At 38.0% G+C, this 20,314-nt stretch overlaps 1 protein-coding gene across 1 annotated transcript; it reads right to left on the bottom strand.

Annotated features, from left to right (window-relative positions):
• Positions 1–5,867: 5,867 nt before the first annotated feature.
• On the bottom strand, positions 5,868–12,578 carry LOC103430076 (fimbrin-1). The gene is made up of 15 exons (XM_008368207.4): positions 12,172–12,578; positions 11,277–11,443; positions 10,954–11,124; positions 10,078–10,316; positions 9,804–9,975; positions 9,680–9,718; positions 9,475–9,543; positions 9,236–9,352; positions 8,595–8,803; positions 8,040–8,195; positions 7,701–7,900; positions 7,130–7,287; positions 6,933–7,029; positions 6,727–6,818; positions 5,868–6,326 (listed from the first exon to the last, which is right to left on the bottom strand). Exons 2-15 carry the CDS (start codon positions 11,361–11,363, stop codon positions 6,033–6,035), a joined length of 2,100 nt encoding a protein of 699 aa, XP_008366429.2. The 5' UTR covers positions 11,364–11,443; positions 12,172–12,578; the 3' UTR covers positions 5,868–6,032.
• Positions 12,579–20,314: the final 7,736 nt, after the last annotated feature.

The raw sequence follows: 20,314 nt of genomic DNA, 5'->3' as shown, positions 1-20,314 counted from the left end.
AAAATAAACACACAAGACGGAGCCTTCACAAAGGTTGCTTAGGAGAAGTCTCAGCAGTCGGTAGAGCCCCAGAAAGAGAAGGCACCGGAGGGGGATCATTTGGAGCCTCAGTACTGGACAGAACCCTAGAAGGAGGAGGCATCAGAGGTTGATCATTCGGAGCTTCATTACGCGGTACAGCCCCAGAAGACGAAGGCAATAAATGCCTTTGGAACAAACCCACAAATCTCTGATGATCAAGTAAAACCTGACCATCAGTTTCCTTCATCTGGTCAAGCTTCCTCTTCATGTTTGTAGCATAGTCATGTGCGAGCCGGTGCAACTGTTTATTCTCATGCTTGAGCCCTCTAATCTCCTGTTTGAGACTCATCACTTCAGCCGCCAAGGATTCAACTTGGCGGGTTCGAGCAAATAGGCGTTGGGCCATATTAGACACAGAACCTGCACACTGAACACTGAGAGCCAACGAATCCTTAACAGCTAACTCATCAGACCGTTTGGAAAGTAGTCTGTTATCTTTGGGAGTGAGAAGGTTCCTGGCCACCACCGCAGCGGTCATATCATTCTTCATCACAGAATCCCCAACGGTAAGAGGACCAGTAGGGGAGACGAAGGATGGGCGCCATATGTTGTCTGGAGAAGGCGGGGCTGCCTCTTCAACAAGGTTCAAGTCAAAACGACGGTCGGAGGGGCCAGACATTTTCAAAGGTGTTGAAGAGAGAAGAGGTCGGACAAATCAAGATCTTAGAAGTGCAAGAATGAAGCTTCTACTGGTGGAGATTCAAGTGTGCTTTGGAACTTAATGTCAGCCTCTATAAAAATCTGCACTCGACGGAGCTTCGGAAATCGAAGAGGCGCCTGCTCAGAAATCGAAGAGGCGTTTGCTTTCTCAAAAGCTGGGCTGCTTAGAGATCACGAGGGTTGATCTCAGAAATCGAAGAGGCGTTTGCTTTCTCAAAAGTTGGGCTTCTCAAAGACCACGAAGGCCGATCTCAGAAATCGAAGAGGCGCTCGCTTTCTCAAAAGCTGGGCTCCCCAGAGACCACGAGGGCCGATCTCAGAAATCGAAGAGGCACCTACTTTTCCAGCCTTGTCAGCACCCGTCACACGCACACTCAGCTTTGCAGAAATTATGGGCATTCTGTCGAAGACTTCTGGGGAAGTAGAAAACACATGAATCTTACTGTTCAATCACCCACTTCCCACACGCAACAATAGCTCATGGGTACCACAGATAACTTTGCCAAAGTTCTCTGCCAAAGTTGAGCACGTGAAGCTTGCAGCTCCCACTACATCGCTCTGACCAAGAAGGGTAAAAGAATAGCAAAGAAACAGCACTAACAAAGTTTAGACCCATAAATTTTGAAGGTCTAGCTACCATATTATTACCCACAAGGGTAAAGGAACAGTACTATTGCTGGATAATTGGAAAGTCCCTGTGTGTCAACCTCTGTGCTTCGTGGCAAGGTAGACTAGCAAACATGCCCAACCTTTACTCACATTCAAGAAAACACTCCCAATAAGATTGCTTGCTCCAAAATCGAAGAGGCACCGTCCTCCGAATCTCGAGAGCCAGACTCCCAACATGACTACTTTCTTAAAAATCGAAGAGAGGGTAAAGGAACAGTACCATTGCTGGATAATTGGAAAGTCCCTGTGTGTCAACCTCTGTGCTTCGTGGCAAGGTAGACTAGCAAACATGCCCAACCTTTACTCACATTCGAGAAAACACTTCCAACAAGATTGCTTGCTCCAAAATCGAAGAGGCACCGCCCTCCGAATCTCGAGAGCCAGACTCCCAACGTGATTACTTTCTCAAAAATCGAAGAGACACTGCTCCCCGAATCCTCGAGAGCCAGACCCCCAGCATGATTGCTTTCTCAAAAATCGATGAGGCATCGTTCTCCGAATCAATCGAAGAGGCGCTCGCTTTCTCAAAAGCTGGGCTGCTCAGAGACCACGAGGGCCGATCTCAGAAATCGAAGAGGCACCTACTTTTCTAGCCTTGTCAGCACCTGTCACACGCACACTCAGCTTTGCAGAAATTATGGGCATTCTGTCGAAGACTTCTGGTGAAGTAGAAAGCACATGAATCTTACTGTTCAATCACCCACTTCCCACACGCAACAATAGCTCATGGGTACCACAGATAACTTTGCCAAAGTTCTCTGCCAAAGTTGAGCACGTGAAGCTTGCAGCTCCCACTACATCGCTCTGACCAAGAAAGGTAAAAGAATAGCAAAGAAACAGCACTAACAAAGTTTAGACACATAAATTTTGAAGGTCTAGCTACCATATTATTACCCACAAGGGTAAAGGAACAGTACCACTGCTGGATAATTGGAAAGTCCCTGTGTGTCAACCTCTGTGCTTCGTGGCAAGGTAGACTAGCAAACATGCCCAACCTTTACTCACTTTCGAGAAAACACTCCCAACAAGATTGCTTGCTCCAAAATCGAAGAGGCACCGTCCTCCGAATCTCGAGAGCCAGACTCCCAACATGACTACTTTCTCAAAAGCGAAGAGAGGGTAAAGGAACAGTACCATTGCTGGATAATTGGAAAGTCTCTGTGTGTCAACCTTTGTGCTTCGTGGCAAGGTAGACTAGCAAACATGCCCAACCTTTACTCACATTCGAGACAACACTCCCAACAGGATTGCTTGCTCCAAAATCGAAGAGGCACCGCCCTCCGAATCTCGAGAGCCAGACTCCCAACATGATTACTTCCTCAAAAATCGAAGAGACACTGCTCTACGAATCTCGAGAGCCAGACCCCCAGCATGATTGCTTTCTCAAAAATCGAAAAGGCATCGTTCTCCGAATCTCGAGAGCCAGATACCACAGACCACTTTTTCAAAGTGCTCTGACAGAGTTAAAACATGTGAAACTGGCAGCTCCCACTACCGTGCTATGACCAAGCAGGGTAAAGGAATAGCATTACTACTTGTTGTTAGGGAGACTCCTATATATGTCGACCTCCATCCCCAACGGACAGGCAGACCTGCAAAAATGCTCAACCTTTCATCATATCTGAGAGGGCACTCCCAACGAAGCCTTTCGAAATATTCAGCTTTCTTTCCCCCCGATAATACCTCTGCAAACAAGCTATACTAGAGCAAGAATATCTCATATCATCAGGGTTAAAAGCAAGAGTATCCCATATCATGCTTTTTCCCTGTCTTTTCCTTTGGCCTTGTTTTTACCTGCAAGACAAGGAGAAAGAGAGCAATCAGTCAGCACTTGGATCAAGCTTCCAGCCAGGAACTGACTGCCTGGAACCCCTTACCTGATTACTTACCTGGCATTGCTCTCGAGTACTCATCTTCAACATCTTATGTTTCCAGGGAAGATTCCGCATCTGCTTGAGGAACAGATAGGGCAAGTGCGAAGGATACAAGGAAGCATGTGGAGACAAGCGTAACAACACACGTGCCGATACACCCATTACTCTGTCAAAAGCAAAAGTATCCCATATCAGCAGGGTGGAACGTACTCTAGATTTGATGGACTTGTTTTGACCCTCAAATTCTTCAGTCGGCCTTATACTCTGGAGGAAACCAGAAAACCCTCCAGCTCAGTTCAAGAATAAGCCTGTGGAAAGTTACTTCTTCAAAAGCAAAAGTATCTCATATCATCTCTTCTCATTTTTCTTCTCTTTATCCTTCATGCTGCTGCAAGATGGGGAGAAGGTGAACAATCAGTCGGAGCTCTGATTGCTTACCTTGTCTGTCACCTCTTTCAGCAGACCCCCTAGCTCGGCGACTTGGGGGACTCCTACTACATGGTTTGTATCGCGTTTGACCAAGCCTGAGACTACAAGTAAGCTTCAAGTGAAATTGATACATTACCTTGTGCATCTCCACCAGTTAAAGATACCACCCCTGGATGGAGGAAGAGTACTTCCAGAGAAGATGCCACATCTACCTATGAGACAGATAAGGCAAGTCAAGACGACACCACACTCCGATACTTAGAAGTTTCGTGATTACGAGATCATTCTCCCACAATATTTCCTAATGTCATTTGTACTAAATCATTCACTTGTACTCACTAAAGGAGAGCTTGAACCTATGTACTTGTGTAAACCCTTCACAATTAATGAGAACTCTTCTATTCCGTGGACGTAGCCAATCTGGGTGAACCACGTACATCTTGTGTTTGCTTTCCTATCTCTATCCATTTATATACTTATCCACACTAATGACCGGAGCAATCTAGCGAAGATCACAAAAAGCGACCGTTTTCGCTACCTAGGATCTATCTTGCAAGAGAACGGAGAATTAGATGGAGATCTCAACCATAGAATACGAGCTGGATGGATGAAGTGTAAGAGTGCATCCGGCGTGTTGTGTGACCGTCGTAGGCCACTGAAGCTCAAGGGAAAATTTTATAGGACGGCAATAAGGCCAGCGATGTTGTATGGCACAGAATGTTGGGCGGTGAAGCATCAACACGTACACAAAATGGGTGTAGCGGAGATGAGGATGCTTCGTGGGATGTGTGGGCACACGAGAAATGATAAGATTGGGAATGAGGATATCCGAGGTAAAGTAGGAGTAGCCGAAATTGTAGGAAAGATGAGAGAAAATTGGCTCCGATGATTTGGACATGTGCAAAGAAGGCCGACTGACGCTCCGGTTCGAAGATGTGACTACGGGACAGAGGTTCAGGGCCAAAGGGGTAGAGGAAGACCTAGGAAAACTTTGGAAGAGACTCTAAGAAAAGACTTAGAGTACTTGGATCTAACGGAGGACATGACACAAAACCGAGCGCAATGGCGTTCTAGGATTCATATAGCCGACCCCACTTAGTGGGAAAAGGCTTTGTTGTTGTTGTTGTTGTTGTTGAAGACATTGATGAACTTTGGATGATGGCTTTTGAGGGGGAGTAGCACTTTCCTTGTACTTTTGCTTGTCACTGTAGGCCTAGGCATTAATATTATGTAGGGGAAAATGTAGAGTCACTTAATGGATTTCGAAACTACGGAAATGCCTCAGAAAAGCAAAAATGTAAAGAATTTTGAATTTGAAATCGAATTCGAAACGCCTATGGACATGGATTGAAACTATGAACTCCTTAATCTCCGTACTTGATAAGATGTTGTTAGCGCCATAGAACAAGGTTAAAGTCATTATTAAGTTCCAAAGCAAATGGGTTTGACTTGGTGTTATAAGAAAGAGAACACCATTAAAACTTTCAAAGAGTAATGTAGATTATATGAGTTAAGCTTAGGGTGCAAGTTAGAATGATGTTTCCTATTCCAACATTAAAACCTTCAAACTCAAACTCGAAAATTTCCAAATCCGAATATCTTAAGAAATTTGGAATGGAAATTGGAATGTATGTAGAGGTTCAAAGAATTCCAAATTTTATGATTTTTTCCGAAGTGTTCTGAACTTATTGATATCTAAAAAATTCTAAAATATTTCAATGTTTTATAGTTATTTATTAACATTATGTATTTTGTAATCAAGTTTGTTCATTTTTTTATATTAATCATACACTTATATATTAAAAATGCTAAGCATATAGTATATTACAAAATTAACTAAATTTATGCGCATACATGTACCAAATACTATGAAGAAAACAATAAAATGTTTTGAAATTTATGAGATTACTCTGATTCCAAAATACCGGATATTCCAAATTTGAAAATTGTGAACCGATTTGAAATTTTGAAACGAAAATAAAAAAAACGTTGTTTCCAACCCGATCCATTAAAAAACACTCGTATATGCTCTTTATCGATATAAAAGAGTCAGCCTGTCATTCTTCCATGGGCTATTTTCTTGAAGTTTAAATTTCAGCTCTTGCACTTTACTCTCTCTTATTTTCTTTTCCTATTTCTCACTTGTAATCCCAATCGCCAAACATATCTTGTGAATTATACTGTCAAAAAGAAAGTTACTATCTACATGGTAGAAATACTTTACAATGTTGTCCCCTTTTTCTTCCTCTCTTTCAACCTCCGACTCTTGACAACAAACCATATTTTTATGGAACTCTCTGTTTACGCTTTTCCTTCGACCTACTTTACAGCTATGCACCCTCCTTCCCCTTCCACCCCGATCCCGCCTCCCAGAGGAGCGTTGCTGCTGTCATTCTCAACCTGCGAAGAGACTGTAGTGTCCGAGGCAGTGTCGTCAATGCTGAAGTTTGAAATCTCACCACCAAGGGAAGAGGAGCTTTCATCCTCTTCGCTGATGGATGTCGCCGGTGAAGTGTCCACAGGGGACAGCAATCTTTCTGTGTCATCAACTGGCTGTTGCAGACTCCAAAACATAATGCTGGCTGTTAGGGTCAAAAGCATCTTCTGATTCACCTGCAATAACATCACAATAATGACTTCTTGGTGTTAAGTGGAACTCTGCAGTTTTGTGAAGTTGTACGAAACCTATATTGCTACTGTTCCAAAGTTGTGCACAGCTTGCTTCCGTGCGTGTCTATAAATTTCAAGGCCATGTCGGTGTTTTCTCTCTTTAAAAGCAAAAATAAAAAATATTTGGCCATCAAACCCACTCAATTAACAACTCTTCACAATATTCAAGAGGGGAAAAACGCCAAAATGCGAAGTATTTTTTGTAGTTTTTTCCGCTGAATGGTGTGACAATATCGTTCTCATAAATCATGTAGGCCATCAAAGTCATGAGGGTGTCACTACTTTAGTCTCTAAGTATTGAATGAGGTAAATGAGGAAACGACACAATTGCAGTTGGAGTTACCTCCATTATGTCCTCAGGCAACAAGAATATGGAACAGCCAAGCTTCCGGGCAACGCTGACTATGTAGGTAGCATTCAACTTCTTTTCATCAGCTATCATTGCAACAAGAAAAGCACTTTTCTCGTCAGTACTTTACTCAAACTTGGTTAATGGGTCAAAGGCTTTTCTTGCTCAATTGTAAACCATAATGTTGCAAAGAAGCTTACCACTTTCACCCTTAGTAACAAGGTTCCAATTGACAACTCTAGGCTCTACCGCACTGAGAAGCTCAAGGAAGAAAATCCCATTTGACAGGCTCTTATCCTGGAGAGAAATCTCAGGTTTCAGAATACATCATATAAACGTATCTAGAATAATGATCGAACCTACATTTAAAACGAAAACAGGTTTAGTCGGTTTGAACCTTAAAACTCTCCATTTGAGAAGTTCTGCCTGTGCTTCTGACTATGATGTTAGCCCACTTTAAAATATCAGCATCCGTCATCTCCTTTCCTTGGGAGTGAGATCTTAGACTTCTCAAAAGTTGAAGCATATTAAACCTCATCAACTGCCATAGGAACGCTGAAAAAAAAGATGAAAACAAACTTAGTATTTGATAACAAATTCTCGAAAATTAGAGAGACGACACTAATCCAGTTCAGAAAAAAAAGAAGCAAACATTATTTTAATTAATTGGGAGTAGCAAACAACTGCACAGCATTTTGTTCTTGAGAATAGAAAACAAAGAAGAAGCTTTAACGTAAAGTTAGATTCAAAAAATAAGTCAACCTCTGGATGCAGATTTATGTACTTCATCAAATAACTACATCATGCATCTCCCCCTCAGAACTCAAATAAAATTTGACGGTGATATCAATGGAATATAATTGATGCCAGTAAGGAATAAAGTGTGAACATGAAGCAAAAAATTAGATTTAGCACATAACCGGTTACTCCAGTAGATCTGTTCAGCTCAAAAGCTAAGGGAAAATTACCAAGTATGAGTTTCTTGTTTCCCTGCACAATATCATTTCCAGCTATGTTCACTAGCGAGAATTTCAGTTGCTTTCCGATCCTTACAACTTGATTGCAATTCTCTACTTTTCTAAATGGCATTTTAATCGGAGGCCTTGATGCTTGCTTCCAGTTCACTGATCCTGGAGAAACCTTATCGAGTACTTCTAATAGTATCCATCTGCATACATGAATTATGAAAGTAAAGCACATATATTGTGAGTGCCAAAATCATAATTAAATGAAAAAAAAGTACATCAAGGAATAGCATTGTGTCTATCTCTGTCAAATAAATTCTTGCTTAAATTAGGAACACTGACCCATTTCTCACGTCTTCAAAAACATTATTAACATAACTAATAATGCCTAGACTGTTGATCCACAGCCGGAAGCATCTCTCTTCTCTAGATGTTTGCACATCATCTGTCATCATCTCTGCAAAAGAAATCTTCTTGCTGTCTGTGGAGAGGCCGTTCCTGTACACGGTATGCTCTTGGTCAACAAATTACTAAAATGATACAATTTGTTTAAAAACCATGAAAGTAACCACACACACATCCAGGGAGAGAGAGAGGGAGAGAGACAAAGAGAGAGCAATGCAATGCTTGCTTGTCAAAGTTTGGCCTTATGAGCGGTCTTTGCTAACAATCTAACAGCATAGTGTCTGTCTAGCAAGAGATATACTTCCACATATAAGACAAGACCAATAAGCTAGGCTACTAGAAGAATGATTTCATCAAATTCTTTTGACAACATATCATATGCAGGATTGTATGCCTATGCTTATTCTCGATTCTCTACATAGTTAATTCGATCCATATAAAATAACACAAAGATACTTTGACTATAAAACGTAGTGATAGTTCAGTTCCAACCTTTCATGGAATATCTGGGCCACAAATGCCAGATTTAAGTTTGAAGAACCCTCAAGAATGTCTTTCGGAGTTAAATATCTTTTGCAGTTCATTCTCTCAGCATGATCAAGAACCAACTTTGCCCTTTCATTGGGTTTGGCATCCAATGTGGCGGGATTGCAGTATTCTGGAGCAAGAACATTAAGTAGGTAAGCATAAGCTTCTCCATCCTGTGCTTGGATTACAAATTATGAAAAAATAATCAGTTGGTTTACAGGTCTATTCAAATGATGAGAAACAAATAATGATACAGTGGTAGTGATTACAGAACTGCAAGTTCTGATTGAATGAAAGAGATAAGTGAGGAAACAGGATATCACTTGTAAATAATTATACTGGAAAGAGTCTCGTTAACAATACTAGTCCTTGACACTCTATTCTATAACAGGACAAATATGTTATGTGTTATATTACCTGTTTTATAAATCAATCAGATCATTTCTTTTCAAGTTAATTTGCTTTGGAGAGAGAATGGGATCGCATTAAGCATTCTAAATTCCCTACCACCTACCCGCAAAAAGAGAGAAAAAGAACACGAGGAGTGATGATGACACTGGCACTTGCTACATACTCCAAGATATACAACAGGGATGATAAAATACCTTCACGTCAGAAGAAAAGTTTGATACAGGTTTCTTGTAGCCTGCTTTCTGGAGGTGGAAATTCATCCATTTCAACAAGACCTTCTCAGGGGGTAAACTCAAAAGCTCTTCAACATCCTGTGACATAATAATACAAGAAAAAGAAAGTCCTTAACAAATTCCTCCTTTCCAAAAACTTATTAACTACAAGGTTTTACGAGTCAAGAGTACAAGGGAAAAAAAATTCCAAACTGTATTACCCTGCTGTCATCCACCAATTCTACAAGCTGAGGCGTCTTCTTCAGGTTGAGATCTGCCAACAGTTGGATCTGAAGTTTCCATATTGGTTTCATGCAAGGCAAAAAGGGGAAAGAGTCAACTAAATGAATCATCGAGACTGCAACTAGCTTAACTTCTCTGTGGTTATGCTAGATTTAGTGTCAAAACTAAACTTTAGCTACCTACCTTAATAATTTGCGAAATCAACCCCAATACCAGATGAGGCTGCAAATGAAATAACCAAAACATAAATTTTAGTATCCCAAAAATTTACACCAAACTAGTTTCAGAATCAAAATTTTAAACGTACTCTTCCTTCAACCAGGTCCTGCGTGCCAATGTTAACCACTGTGCAGCCAATGGCCTTGGCAGAGTTGAGGCAAAGAGTATGGTTCTCATTCCTCTCCCATGGGTTGAGAACCCTTTTGGTGTTAATTGCTCGTTCATCTATTGTCCCAGGCACAGCAACATTTATAAGCTTGCTGCATTTGATCAATTACATGAACTTTATAAAAGAATTAAAAAAAACAGCTTTAACTGACGGAGCTGCATAGGCATTGATAAACCCAAGCCTGATTAAATACCAGAGGAGAACTCCATCTTTTGCAATATGGAATAGGTCATTTGTAACTGGGTCTAATGGGAGAAACTGCTTTAGAAACGGGTCATCCCCGAGATAGCTGTTTATGTGAGCCACGTAAGATGCTTTCTCTGATTCACTGATTGTATGAAGGAGGGTGGTTGTGGTGGCCTTCAAGAATGATGAAGAGTTCTTTGAACCACCCGATTTTGCTGTTGTTTGCCCTTGCAAACTTAAGTATGCCTGTGCATTTTGTGCAATAAATTAATATTTGAAATCCTATAAACTCCTTTGTAAACGTATGCAAATTACAGTTTACATGCAATGTCATATGCACCTAACTAAAGAACAAAGGTCGTACCCAGTGCACAAGGCTCCCACTTTACGCAGGGTCTGGGAGAGGTGAATGTTGGCTAGCCTTACCCCCATTTTATGGAGAGGCTGCTCCCAAGTCTCGAACCCGAGACCTACCGCTCATGGACGAAAGCACTTGCCATCGCACCAAGTGTGACCTCTACCTAACTAAAGAACAAGGAAAATAAAAAATTTAAACAAACATTTCTTCTGATTTGGGACTTCTTTCAATTAAAAATGGTAGTAGAGTACTATGATACTACAAACTACCACACTTATTCGAATCTAGACAGGGCAACACACATATGCAGCCTGTAATGTGGAACCCAAGTGGACGCTGCCCTAAATCAAAGGGTGTTTTAGTCTTGTATTCTCTGGGGTTTTAGTCTTCTGATTTCCGTTTACATATGTCAATGTGTGTGTGTGTGTGTGTGTGTGTGTGTGTGAGAGAGAGAGAGAGAGAGAGAGAGAGAGAGAGAGAGAGAGAGAGATAGGAAAAAGAAAACAAAGAAACAATATGAATCACCTTAAGGAAGGATTCAAAATCAATCTCGTCACTGAAGTCAGAATCCAACGCACTTAAGATACCTCTGATCTCCTCCTCAGAATACATTTCCCTAAATGCCTTTAATTTAACCATTAGAGGTGGCAAATCTCCAGCCATAACTTTACCATTCTGATTCTTCACTGAATTAAACTGAAAAGCACAGAAAGTTTGCAATTAACTCAAAGCCACATATTAAAGAAAAACTATCCATAATAACATCCACAAATACCATACGATACCAAAATTCAGATAAACCTCATATACTTTAAACATCAACTGGCTAGGGAACAAAATATACGTACTTTGGATTCCAGACTACGAAGCTCAACCTGCGTGAACTGACTTTGAAGCGATTGATCCGTAATGTGAACACCCACATAACTTGACATCTCCACCAATCACCAAGTGGAGAAAAAACTAATTTCCCAGTTTTTGAATTCTTCCTCAGATTCCACTGCTGGAGAAAAATCTAGCATAAATATATCAAGCAACAATTCAGTAGTCAACACCCAATTCCAGAACCAGAATCACTTCAAATCCATTTAACGTATACCTAAATCAATAAACACAAAGCCCCAATCAGCCTAGTGATTTGCTCTATAAAATCACCAACCTCTCTTACTCTCTCCCTAATACTCATCATGATTAAGGCATAGATATATTTACTACATCAATGGAATACAGATATGATATCATCACCGATATCCTTGTTAAGATATCTTACATCAAGTTCACAATACTACAGCAAACATAAACTCGAAAGGTTCCTACAAATGCAAACATAACGAAATTCAAACAATGAAAACAAAAAAAGAATTGAACAAAGATTGGCTCTACGGCATATAATTCAATGCGAACCGGAAATCAGAATCAGATATATAGATTATATGCATATGAAGCATCGAATCTAATAGAACAGTAAAAAAACATGTTAAAACATCCAGTCGAGTACAATTCTATGCCTGCTCACCCTCTATCACGGTAATCATGAACAAAAACAAAGAAAAGTAAGGATTTTGAATCAAACGCAATAAACAAAACGCACAAGTGATCAAAACCCAGAAATCCAAGTACCAGTAAATACCAAACGCAGAAGTGCTTCCATTCTTAAAAGCACTTTTTCATGAACAAAGTTTGCAAACCAATCAAAACCCAATAAAGAAAACGTGAAACCTACGGCAACCCAGAATTCGTTACCTCCACAAAATCAAGAACATGCACTGAAATTAACGCCCAAATGTATTAAATTCACTTCCCCTCAGAATTTCGGTGCCCAAGCACCATCCAACACGTACAATGCAGAAAACAGAGGGATAGGTTTTAGAGAGATAAGGGTTTAGAGAGAGAAACGGGATCGATTTTTCTTCGTGGGAGGGCAAAGTGAGAGAGAGAGAGAGAGAGAGAGAGAGAGAGAGAGAGAGGTGTTTATAGTATAAGGAACCGCTGAGTGTTCATACGAAGACAGCCGAGAGTTTACTGTCTCTGAGAGACCCGATTCACACAGCGATGAGGGTCCGCGCGCGTGTATACGTGTACTCGCTCGTTCTGTTTTACAACGCATTGCGTGGGCGTACACTCGTTTGGTTTCTTCTTAAACTACTTTTGGTGACTTTTTGGACTCACTCTCTCTCATTTCTGTTTTTTCTGCCCTTTTCTCACTTTTATCCTTTTTATTTTTTTTCTCATCACAAAATTTGGATGACACATTCCAAAGCATTGCCATTTTTGAAGATCAGGTTAGGGGCGGGATCCTTGGCATGTTGCTGGACTGATATTGCTGGACTGATATAGATATATACACAAACATAGCTAATCTCTTATCTAGACGTTAATGTATGATATTTTGGGCTAATGTTGACATGTCTTTTTAGTCCTCATTGTATGTCGAGATGGTGTAATTATTGTTATATTCTTTGGTCGACCACCGCAGACTTCTCACTTAGAAAAACATATATGTTAATGTGAGATTTGATTGCAAGATTACAAGTGTTCAATACAAACACCATCTCGACTGTTAGATGACGATCATATTAAATACATATAAGTATTGTAGTCAGTTCTATTAATGCGTGTTGGACGACTAAAATATATTGATACTATAAGATATAACAAGTCAATTTATAGGGCAATGACCACACATCCGGATGAAACCCTTAAGTTAACGTTGGAATAAGAGAATTTTGATACATAAAAAATTCACATAAAGGACTTCAAAGTGAGACAAATGTTAGGTCCTTTTATTCTTACTTGGGGAAAAAGAATACATGGTTAGAGGGTTGGGGAAGGTAGATGGTTACATCAAAAGTGGATCAAACGTAGATCTAGATGGTATAATTAAAGTTTATATAGTATAATTGTATTGACTGGCATTTTTTCATTACTTATTAGACAATATAAAATGATGGTGCCATGGTTTACATTGCATGTCAACTTTGTACAGAAGATTTGGTCTTAGAAAGAGTGGTCTTTTGGTGATTAAAATAGTAAACTAGCATAGCAAGTACGTGCTTTCTACAACTATTCTTGCTTTCAAGAGATTAGTTGACATCAATATTGTTTTTTTTCTTTGGTTAATAAAGAAACGGAGTTGACATCAAAATTGTTTTTTTCTTTGGTTAGTAACGAAACGGGGAATACAAGCTAAAGCTAACTCACAACATCAAAGAAAACAAGTGAGATCGAAAAATTTCAGAAATATTATCTATGATCGATTTGGAGCCTAAAATAATTCCAAAAATTACAGAGGTGACACGTGGACTTTCACTCAAGAAAGACAAGATTGCCCTCATTAAATGTGCAGACTTCTCAAATAATCCTACACATAGCTCAACACTCCTGAAGGTCCAAGCAACTGAATAACTCAAAAAACATTAAAGATAAGGATTAATTACCAAATCATATCTTTAATACATTCCCAATTGAAGATTGACTCAACTCAAGTAAGTAATTCCTATTTCAATCAATTAGATACTTTTACTATTATCTCAAGATAATATTAACTATTTAATATTTGGAAAATATTATTTCCATACACATTGGCCAATAGAATGCTGCCATGTGTAGGGTAAAACCCTAACACCATGGCCGTCCCTCTCTCTTATATATTTCTCCATTTCTACCAAATTTCTGTAGGTTTTTGCTACCTAAAAGCCCAAAACACACTCTTTTCAAAGAAACTAACTTAGACATCGGAGATCCATTGGTTAACCCTCTTTGATCTATTGTTTATTGTTTTGGAGGTGCATTTCCATCAAAGCAAAGGACGATGAAAATTTGCATCAACAAGCGCTAACTCAATCAAATCAAGAGATTTATCAAACACATAAATGCCAATATCCATTTAAAAACTTAAATTTGCTAATATCAACACTGTTTTAATATCTCTCTCCAGACAATGACATTTCAACCCTTTTTTTTTTCTTCTTGTTAGAAATTTTGCAATATACAAGAGGTGAACTTACCTGCAACACATGTATGGGTAGGGATCAGATTAACCATATTATTCAAGTCGGTTTTTTTTTTCTTTTTTCCAAGTGGAGCATGGTACCACTCCTGCACTTAAGCTCATTTCATGTAAGTTATTCTTCGTACATATATATATACACACACACCTTAAGCTCATTCCTAAAGCAACTTTTTCCAATTATAAACTGTTTAGTTTGGAAATAACCCAATCAAAGTTGATCAATTCAGCGACACTCAGTTGGCTAAGTTTGTACTAAATTTTTCTTTAGAGGAAGGATCAAATTGGCTCATCAATCTTTCAAACTCAATAAATTCCGAGTTTGATTCTCCTTTTCCCTTTTTTGATTGTAAAAAAGAAAAAATTACAGTTTGCCCCCTCAATTTTCGTCTAAATTCAAATTCATACAAGTTTTTTATTTTTTATTTTATTTTATTTATTTTTTCAATATCATACAAGCTCACTATTTCATACCAATGACATGCAACCGTCTCTTTTCTGTTAGTTCCTCTGTTTACTGCCTATGTGGCCTTCGTAAAGTCCCTCCCCATAGACTTCTTCCTCTCTTACTTCATCTTCATGCTTGCAACCTGCTCTCTCTCTCTCTCTCTTTCCCAGGTCCTAGCTGAAAAATTGAAGCAACAATCATAAACACGATCTAAATGACTATACGAAGTGGGCATCGAAAAAAATTTGCATTTCCAGTATCTGTTCTTTCATTATTTTTTTCTTCATTTATTCCAAAAATTAAAATTTTCATTCTTCATAATTAAAAAATAAAAATTAGAGAGAATTAGAGCAAGATGGGAAGGAGGCAAAGGCAAAGAGGAATAAATGAGAGAGAGCCTCCCCTATAACCTTTGGTTCTTCACCACTATCATTTTTCAGTGTTCGACTGTCTATTCCGAGTGAACTCCACCATCAAAATCATGAGTTTACAATTTAATAAAGGGACACTTTGGATGCGGTTCCTATCTATTAATATTCTTTGATTGAAACCTTGTTAGTTTTTAGTTTTTGATTGAGGTCCCTGACATTAGTGTAATAATGTAAGTTACTATATTTTTAAATTAAAAATTAAAAATTGAAATTTGTAATTGTTTATATTAATGAGATTTTAAATAAAACCCATAATTTATGGGATTAAAAATAATAAAATATAAATTATACTCTCTATTATATTGTGTGTGTGTATACATATATGTATGGGTACATTAACCAAAATTAACAAAAAAAGTTATTGTACCAAAACATGGATACATTCTCAAATCAACAAAAAAGAATGTACCCATATAAGTTTAAACATGGATTAAAAAATTTGAATGGATTTTATATTAAAAAAAGGGTACATTTTACATATAACAAATTGATATATTTGAGAATGGGTTTTAAGATTAAAAAAATTGAAAATTATATGAATGGGTACATTTAAGATTAAAAAAAAATTGAGAATCTTTTTATATATATAAAAAAAAAACTAATAGGTACAAACTTAATTTAATTTAATTTTTATTATTTTGGAAATGTTTGAATTGAAAATTAATTAGAAGTTTAATAGAGGTGTGAGTATTAAACCCTAAATTAATTACTAATTTTTATATTAAAAATTATATAATAAACATGTAAATTCATTATCACATTAATGATAAGGACTTGAATCAAAATTTGAGAACTAATAAGGTCTTAGTCAATGAACAGTAAAAACTAGGGACCAGATACTAATTTTTCCTTTAATAAAACGCAGACAATCAATTTTCGATCTTTAATTCTAGCAAAAAACAAATACAGTGGCAATCCAAACACGAAGTCAGTGGTGTGTGGTATAGTGTGGGTGGTGGTGTTGGGATGTATGCCCTGGGTCTGGCGGCGCTACACCTACTAGCCCAATATGCACCACCCCAATTCATCCACATCCCTATCCTCATCGCCATCTCCATCCGCGTCTTGTTCCCCATTGGTTTTTTCTTTGCCTTTGCCTCACAAACTTGCAATCGCTTTCAATTATGGGAGCCATGCATCATCTTGTTTTATTTTAACATTAAACTCTGGGTGCACTCAGCCTCTTAAACTAATTGAATGAAAACATAGAGAATTTAGTGCCTAAGATTTTTGCAGGATGGAGGAACATGAAAGAAGAAGGTGAAGGTGGGGCGAGTGAATCGTTTGGCGTGAAAGAAAACCAAAAAAAAAGTAAAATCAATTCAGGGTAAGGATTGAGGCCTTCTACGACCACGAAATTGATGGAAAAAGAGACGGTTGTATTATATTGGTAACAATTGAAAACATTGCATGAATTTGAAACTGAAGAAAATCTGAGTAAGTAAATATAATTTACTCAATAATTTAAATAATTAATAGTCCGATCTTTTGATAAAATAAAGGATAAATTACATTTTATTCCCTCAGGTTTGAGTGCAAATTCAATCTCATACAATATCTTTAAAACACTTTTGTAGACATCGAAATTTCGTAAATAAATGTTGACCGGTAAATCAAAGTGTCAACGCTCATGTATTACATAAATTTTACACGTAGCTTGTGACTCAACGAAAATTGAAATGAGTTGGAAAAGTCATCAAATAGGACACGTGTCAACACCTGGCAGAAACGACTTATTTCATATGGGATATTATATTCAAAATTAGGCCTTGGAAATTTCTATAAATACAAGCCCATTTCATTCATTTAGGGGGACCAATTCATATTACACCTTGAAGCTCTGAAGCTCTGAAACTCCGAAGCTCTCAAGCATCCAGGTTCCCGAAGAATCAAGAAAGCCTTCTTCGTTCTTCGTTCATCGTTCTTCCAAGATCAAGCCCCGACGGCCCTTGAAGAAAGTGTTCTTCGTTCATCGTTCTTCCAAGATCAAGCCCCGACGGCCCTTGGATCAACCATCTACCAATTCAAGATTCAAGCCCCGACGGCCCTTGAAGAAAGCACCATCGTTCATCATCCGTTCATCCAAGATCAAGCCCCAACGGCCCTTTTGATCAACAACGTCGACAAATCCACACATCCAATCGTTTCTTCAAGATCAAGCCCAAAAGCCCTTGAAGATCCATTTATCACCGTTCTTCAAGATCAAGCCCAAAAGCCCTTGAAGATCCGTTCATCACTGTTCTTCACGATCAAGCCCAAAAGCCCTTGGAGATCCGTTCGTCACTGTTCTTCAAAGATCAAGCCCAAAAGCCCCTTTGAAGATCCGCTCAAAGCCACCTTCAAGATCAAGTCCACGGCCCTTGAAGAACGTTTATCCTTAGATCAAGCCCAACGGCCCTTTAGATCAATCACACATCCACAAATACACACCTTACGGAGATCGAATCAGAGGATCAAAATAGAGAGAGATTGTAACCCAAAATCATCAAATACAAATATTTGTTTGTGCACGTCGTTCTTGTCTCTTTTGTTTCAGGAATTTTCCGTGTTCACAACTTTAATCTTATACATTTACTATTATTTCATTTCAATTTCATACCTTCGATAAAAAATATGTTAAGTTAACCATTAAGTGGTGATGTGACAAATATAAAGTTCACATTTGTGCTGATATGGATTCAACTTTCCAACTTGTGACTAAAAAAACAAATTTAAAAAATTATTCACCCCATCTTCTTCTCCAGCAACCTCTCTCTCTGCATCTCCATTTTTCACTCTGTACAACTCTGTTTTTGCTGCTAAACAACTTTCCTTTCGCCATGTTTTCTTTTGATTTTTTTGTTTTGCATTTTTGTTGACCACCTCCTCAAGACTCTTTCCTTTCCGTAGCACAAATCTTGCTCCAACGTAGAATCTTCGCCGCCGCTCCGTCTCAGATCTAACCCTCTCCGGTCAAGACCTCTTCTTGCTCGTCCACCTGCTCCCAAGACTTCAATTTCTCAACCGTGGCATATGAACCGGTATCATATTGTTGTTGATGGGCAGGGCCAGTCTTGAGTTTTTTGGTGCCTAGTGCGAAAGCTCAAAATGTGCCCTTTTTAATACAGAAACATATGTTTAAAAAATAATATTTAACGAGGGATAGAACCCAGTTGAAGTTGGGGGGCTAGACCCTCACGCCCATATTATATTAGGTGAGAAAATATATAACGGGGGGGGGGGGACATAGTACCTAAACCCATGAAATACTCCCTTATATTTATTGACCTACTTGACAAGTCAACACATCTCAAAATTAAAGTCATATGTTCCACATGACTTGCATCAAGAGTACAATAAAAATGACAGAAAAAAATTTGGCTTCTTTTACCTTTTTTTATGATTGCGGTTTTGACTTTTAAAACTAAAGTAGATATTAACCCATTTTAGATTTTATGGCTCAAATAATGATGATGAATCTTTTTATGCTCAATGAGTCAAAAATGTTTTTGCATTATTGGATCAAACCCCGTAATCATTTCAAGTAAACATAAGAAGTTGTCATTAGAGTCTTCATAAGGTCTTTTATTTGTTCCACGAAATGCTAAATTACGTATAGCAAGACATTTCACAATAACAATAATTCTAAGCATCATTTGTTTTCAATGATTTGTCTCTTTTTTTATTCGCATTTAAAATTCTTTGTCAACTATCTGATTTTTTGTCAATCTACTTTTCAACCCAACCCAAGTTCTTGAATTAGTGAGATGCTCTTTACTCTTTTCATGTTGGTCAAGTTTCTCACCAAGATGTCTCCAATCACTAATTCCATCTTTTGCTAACTCACTTTTTGAGGCAATTGTTTTAAACAATTTACAACAAAAGCAAAAGATTTTATCCAACTCTTTTGAGTACACGAGCCATTTCCTATCATAAATTTCACCCCTTCATAATTTTTTATCATAGTAGTGTGAGAAAAATTTTCTAGAGAGTTTGTCCTTAGGATAAGTGAGATTAGTTTCTCGAATTGGTCCCTTTTCTACAAGTAAGTCTCTCATTTCTGCATTAAGGTCATCCCAAACTCTTGGATCCTAAATATTTAAATGGAAAATACGTTTAGGAGATTCAATATTTTTCTTTACACCAATATGATCATCATTAACATTTAAATCCACATCACCACCATTTTCATGGTCTTGAGACTCATCACCAACATTTTTCTTTAAATCACCACCATTTTCATGGTCATGAGATTCATCATTAACATCTTTCTCCACATAACCACCAATTTCATGATCATGAGACTCCCCAACAATATTTTGTGACTCTTTACCAACATCATTTTCTCTCAAATTTTCAATCGACTCGTTCTTTGTAGAAATTTTTTTATTAAGAGATCCTCTTAAACTTTCGGCAATTTCGTTATCCTTTGCTTTTTTTTTTCTTTTCATATTATCAGAGAGTTGTTTCCTAAAAGACATAGCTTCGATAATTTGTTTGCAAAAATTACCAACACATGATATAACAAAAATTTCCTATTAAAATTATCATTCTAACATCTATTATATATTATTAAAACACTAACATCTATTATATATTATAAAAGCACTAACATCTATTATATATTATAAAAGCACTAACACATAGTCTAACATATTTATAAAAATTGAACCTAAAAATTGGGTTTGAAATGAAATGAAATAATTCAATTCATCAACAACAACAATTCTATACATCAATTATCATATAATTTTATGTCACTTGCAAAATTTTATATTAAATTATGCATTAATAATTCAAATTTTAAAAATTAGTTTACCTCAAAACTCAAAAGGGTTGATGAATGCACTAAATGGTGAATGGCGCTGAGAAGGACCTGTCGGGCTTGGAAGCTGCAGCGCAGCAACTTGCAGTTGGGAATTGGGAAACAATGAATTTTGGGAGTTAAAATGCTGCACTTGCAGCCAAAGGAATTGGGATAAAAGAACAGAGCCAGCAGGGCAATGGGGAAACAAGGTG

Source organism: Malus domestica, chromosome 11 (assembly GCF_042453785.1).
Source record: "Malus domestica chromosome 11, GDT2T_hap1".
In the NCBI taxonomy this organism is placed as follows: Eukaryota; Viridiplantae; Streptophyta; class Magnoliopsida; order Rosales; family Rosaceae; genus Malus; species Malus domestica.
This window is presented reverse-complemented; position numbering and strand designations above follow the sequence as displayed.

Coding starts and splice junctions, on each gene's coding strand:
- LOC103430076 (XM_008368207.4), bottom strand. CDS start 11,363: ATGTCAAGTTATGTGGGTGTTCACATTACGGATCAATCGCTTCAAAGT. Junction 11,125..11,276: donor TTCGTAGTCTGGAATCCAAA/GTACGTATATTT, acceptor TGTGCTTTTCAG/TTTAATTCAGTGAAGAATCA. Junction 9,353..9,474: donor AATTGGTGGATGACAGCAGG/GTAATACAGTTT, acceptor ATTATGTCACAG/GATGTTGAAGAGCTTTTGAG.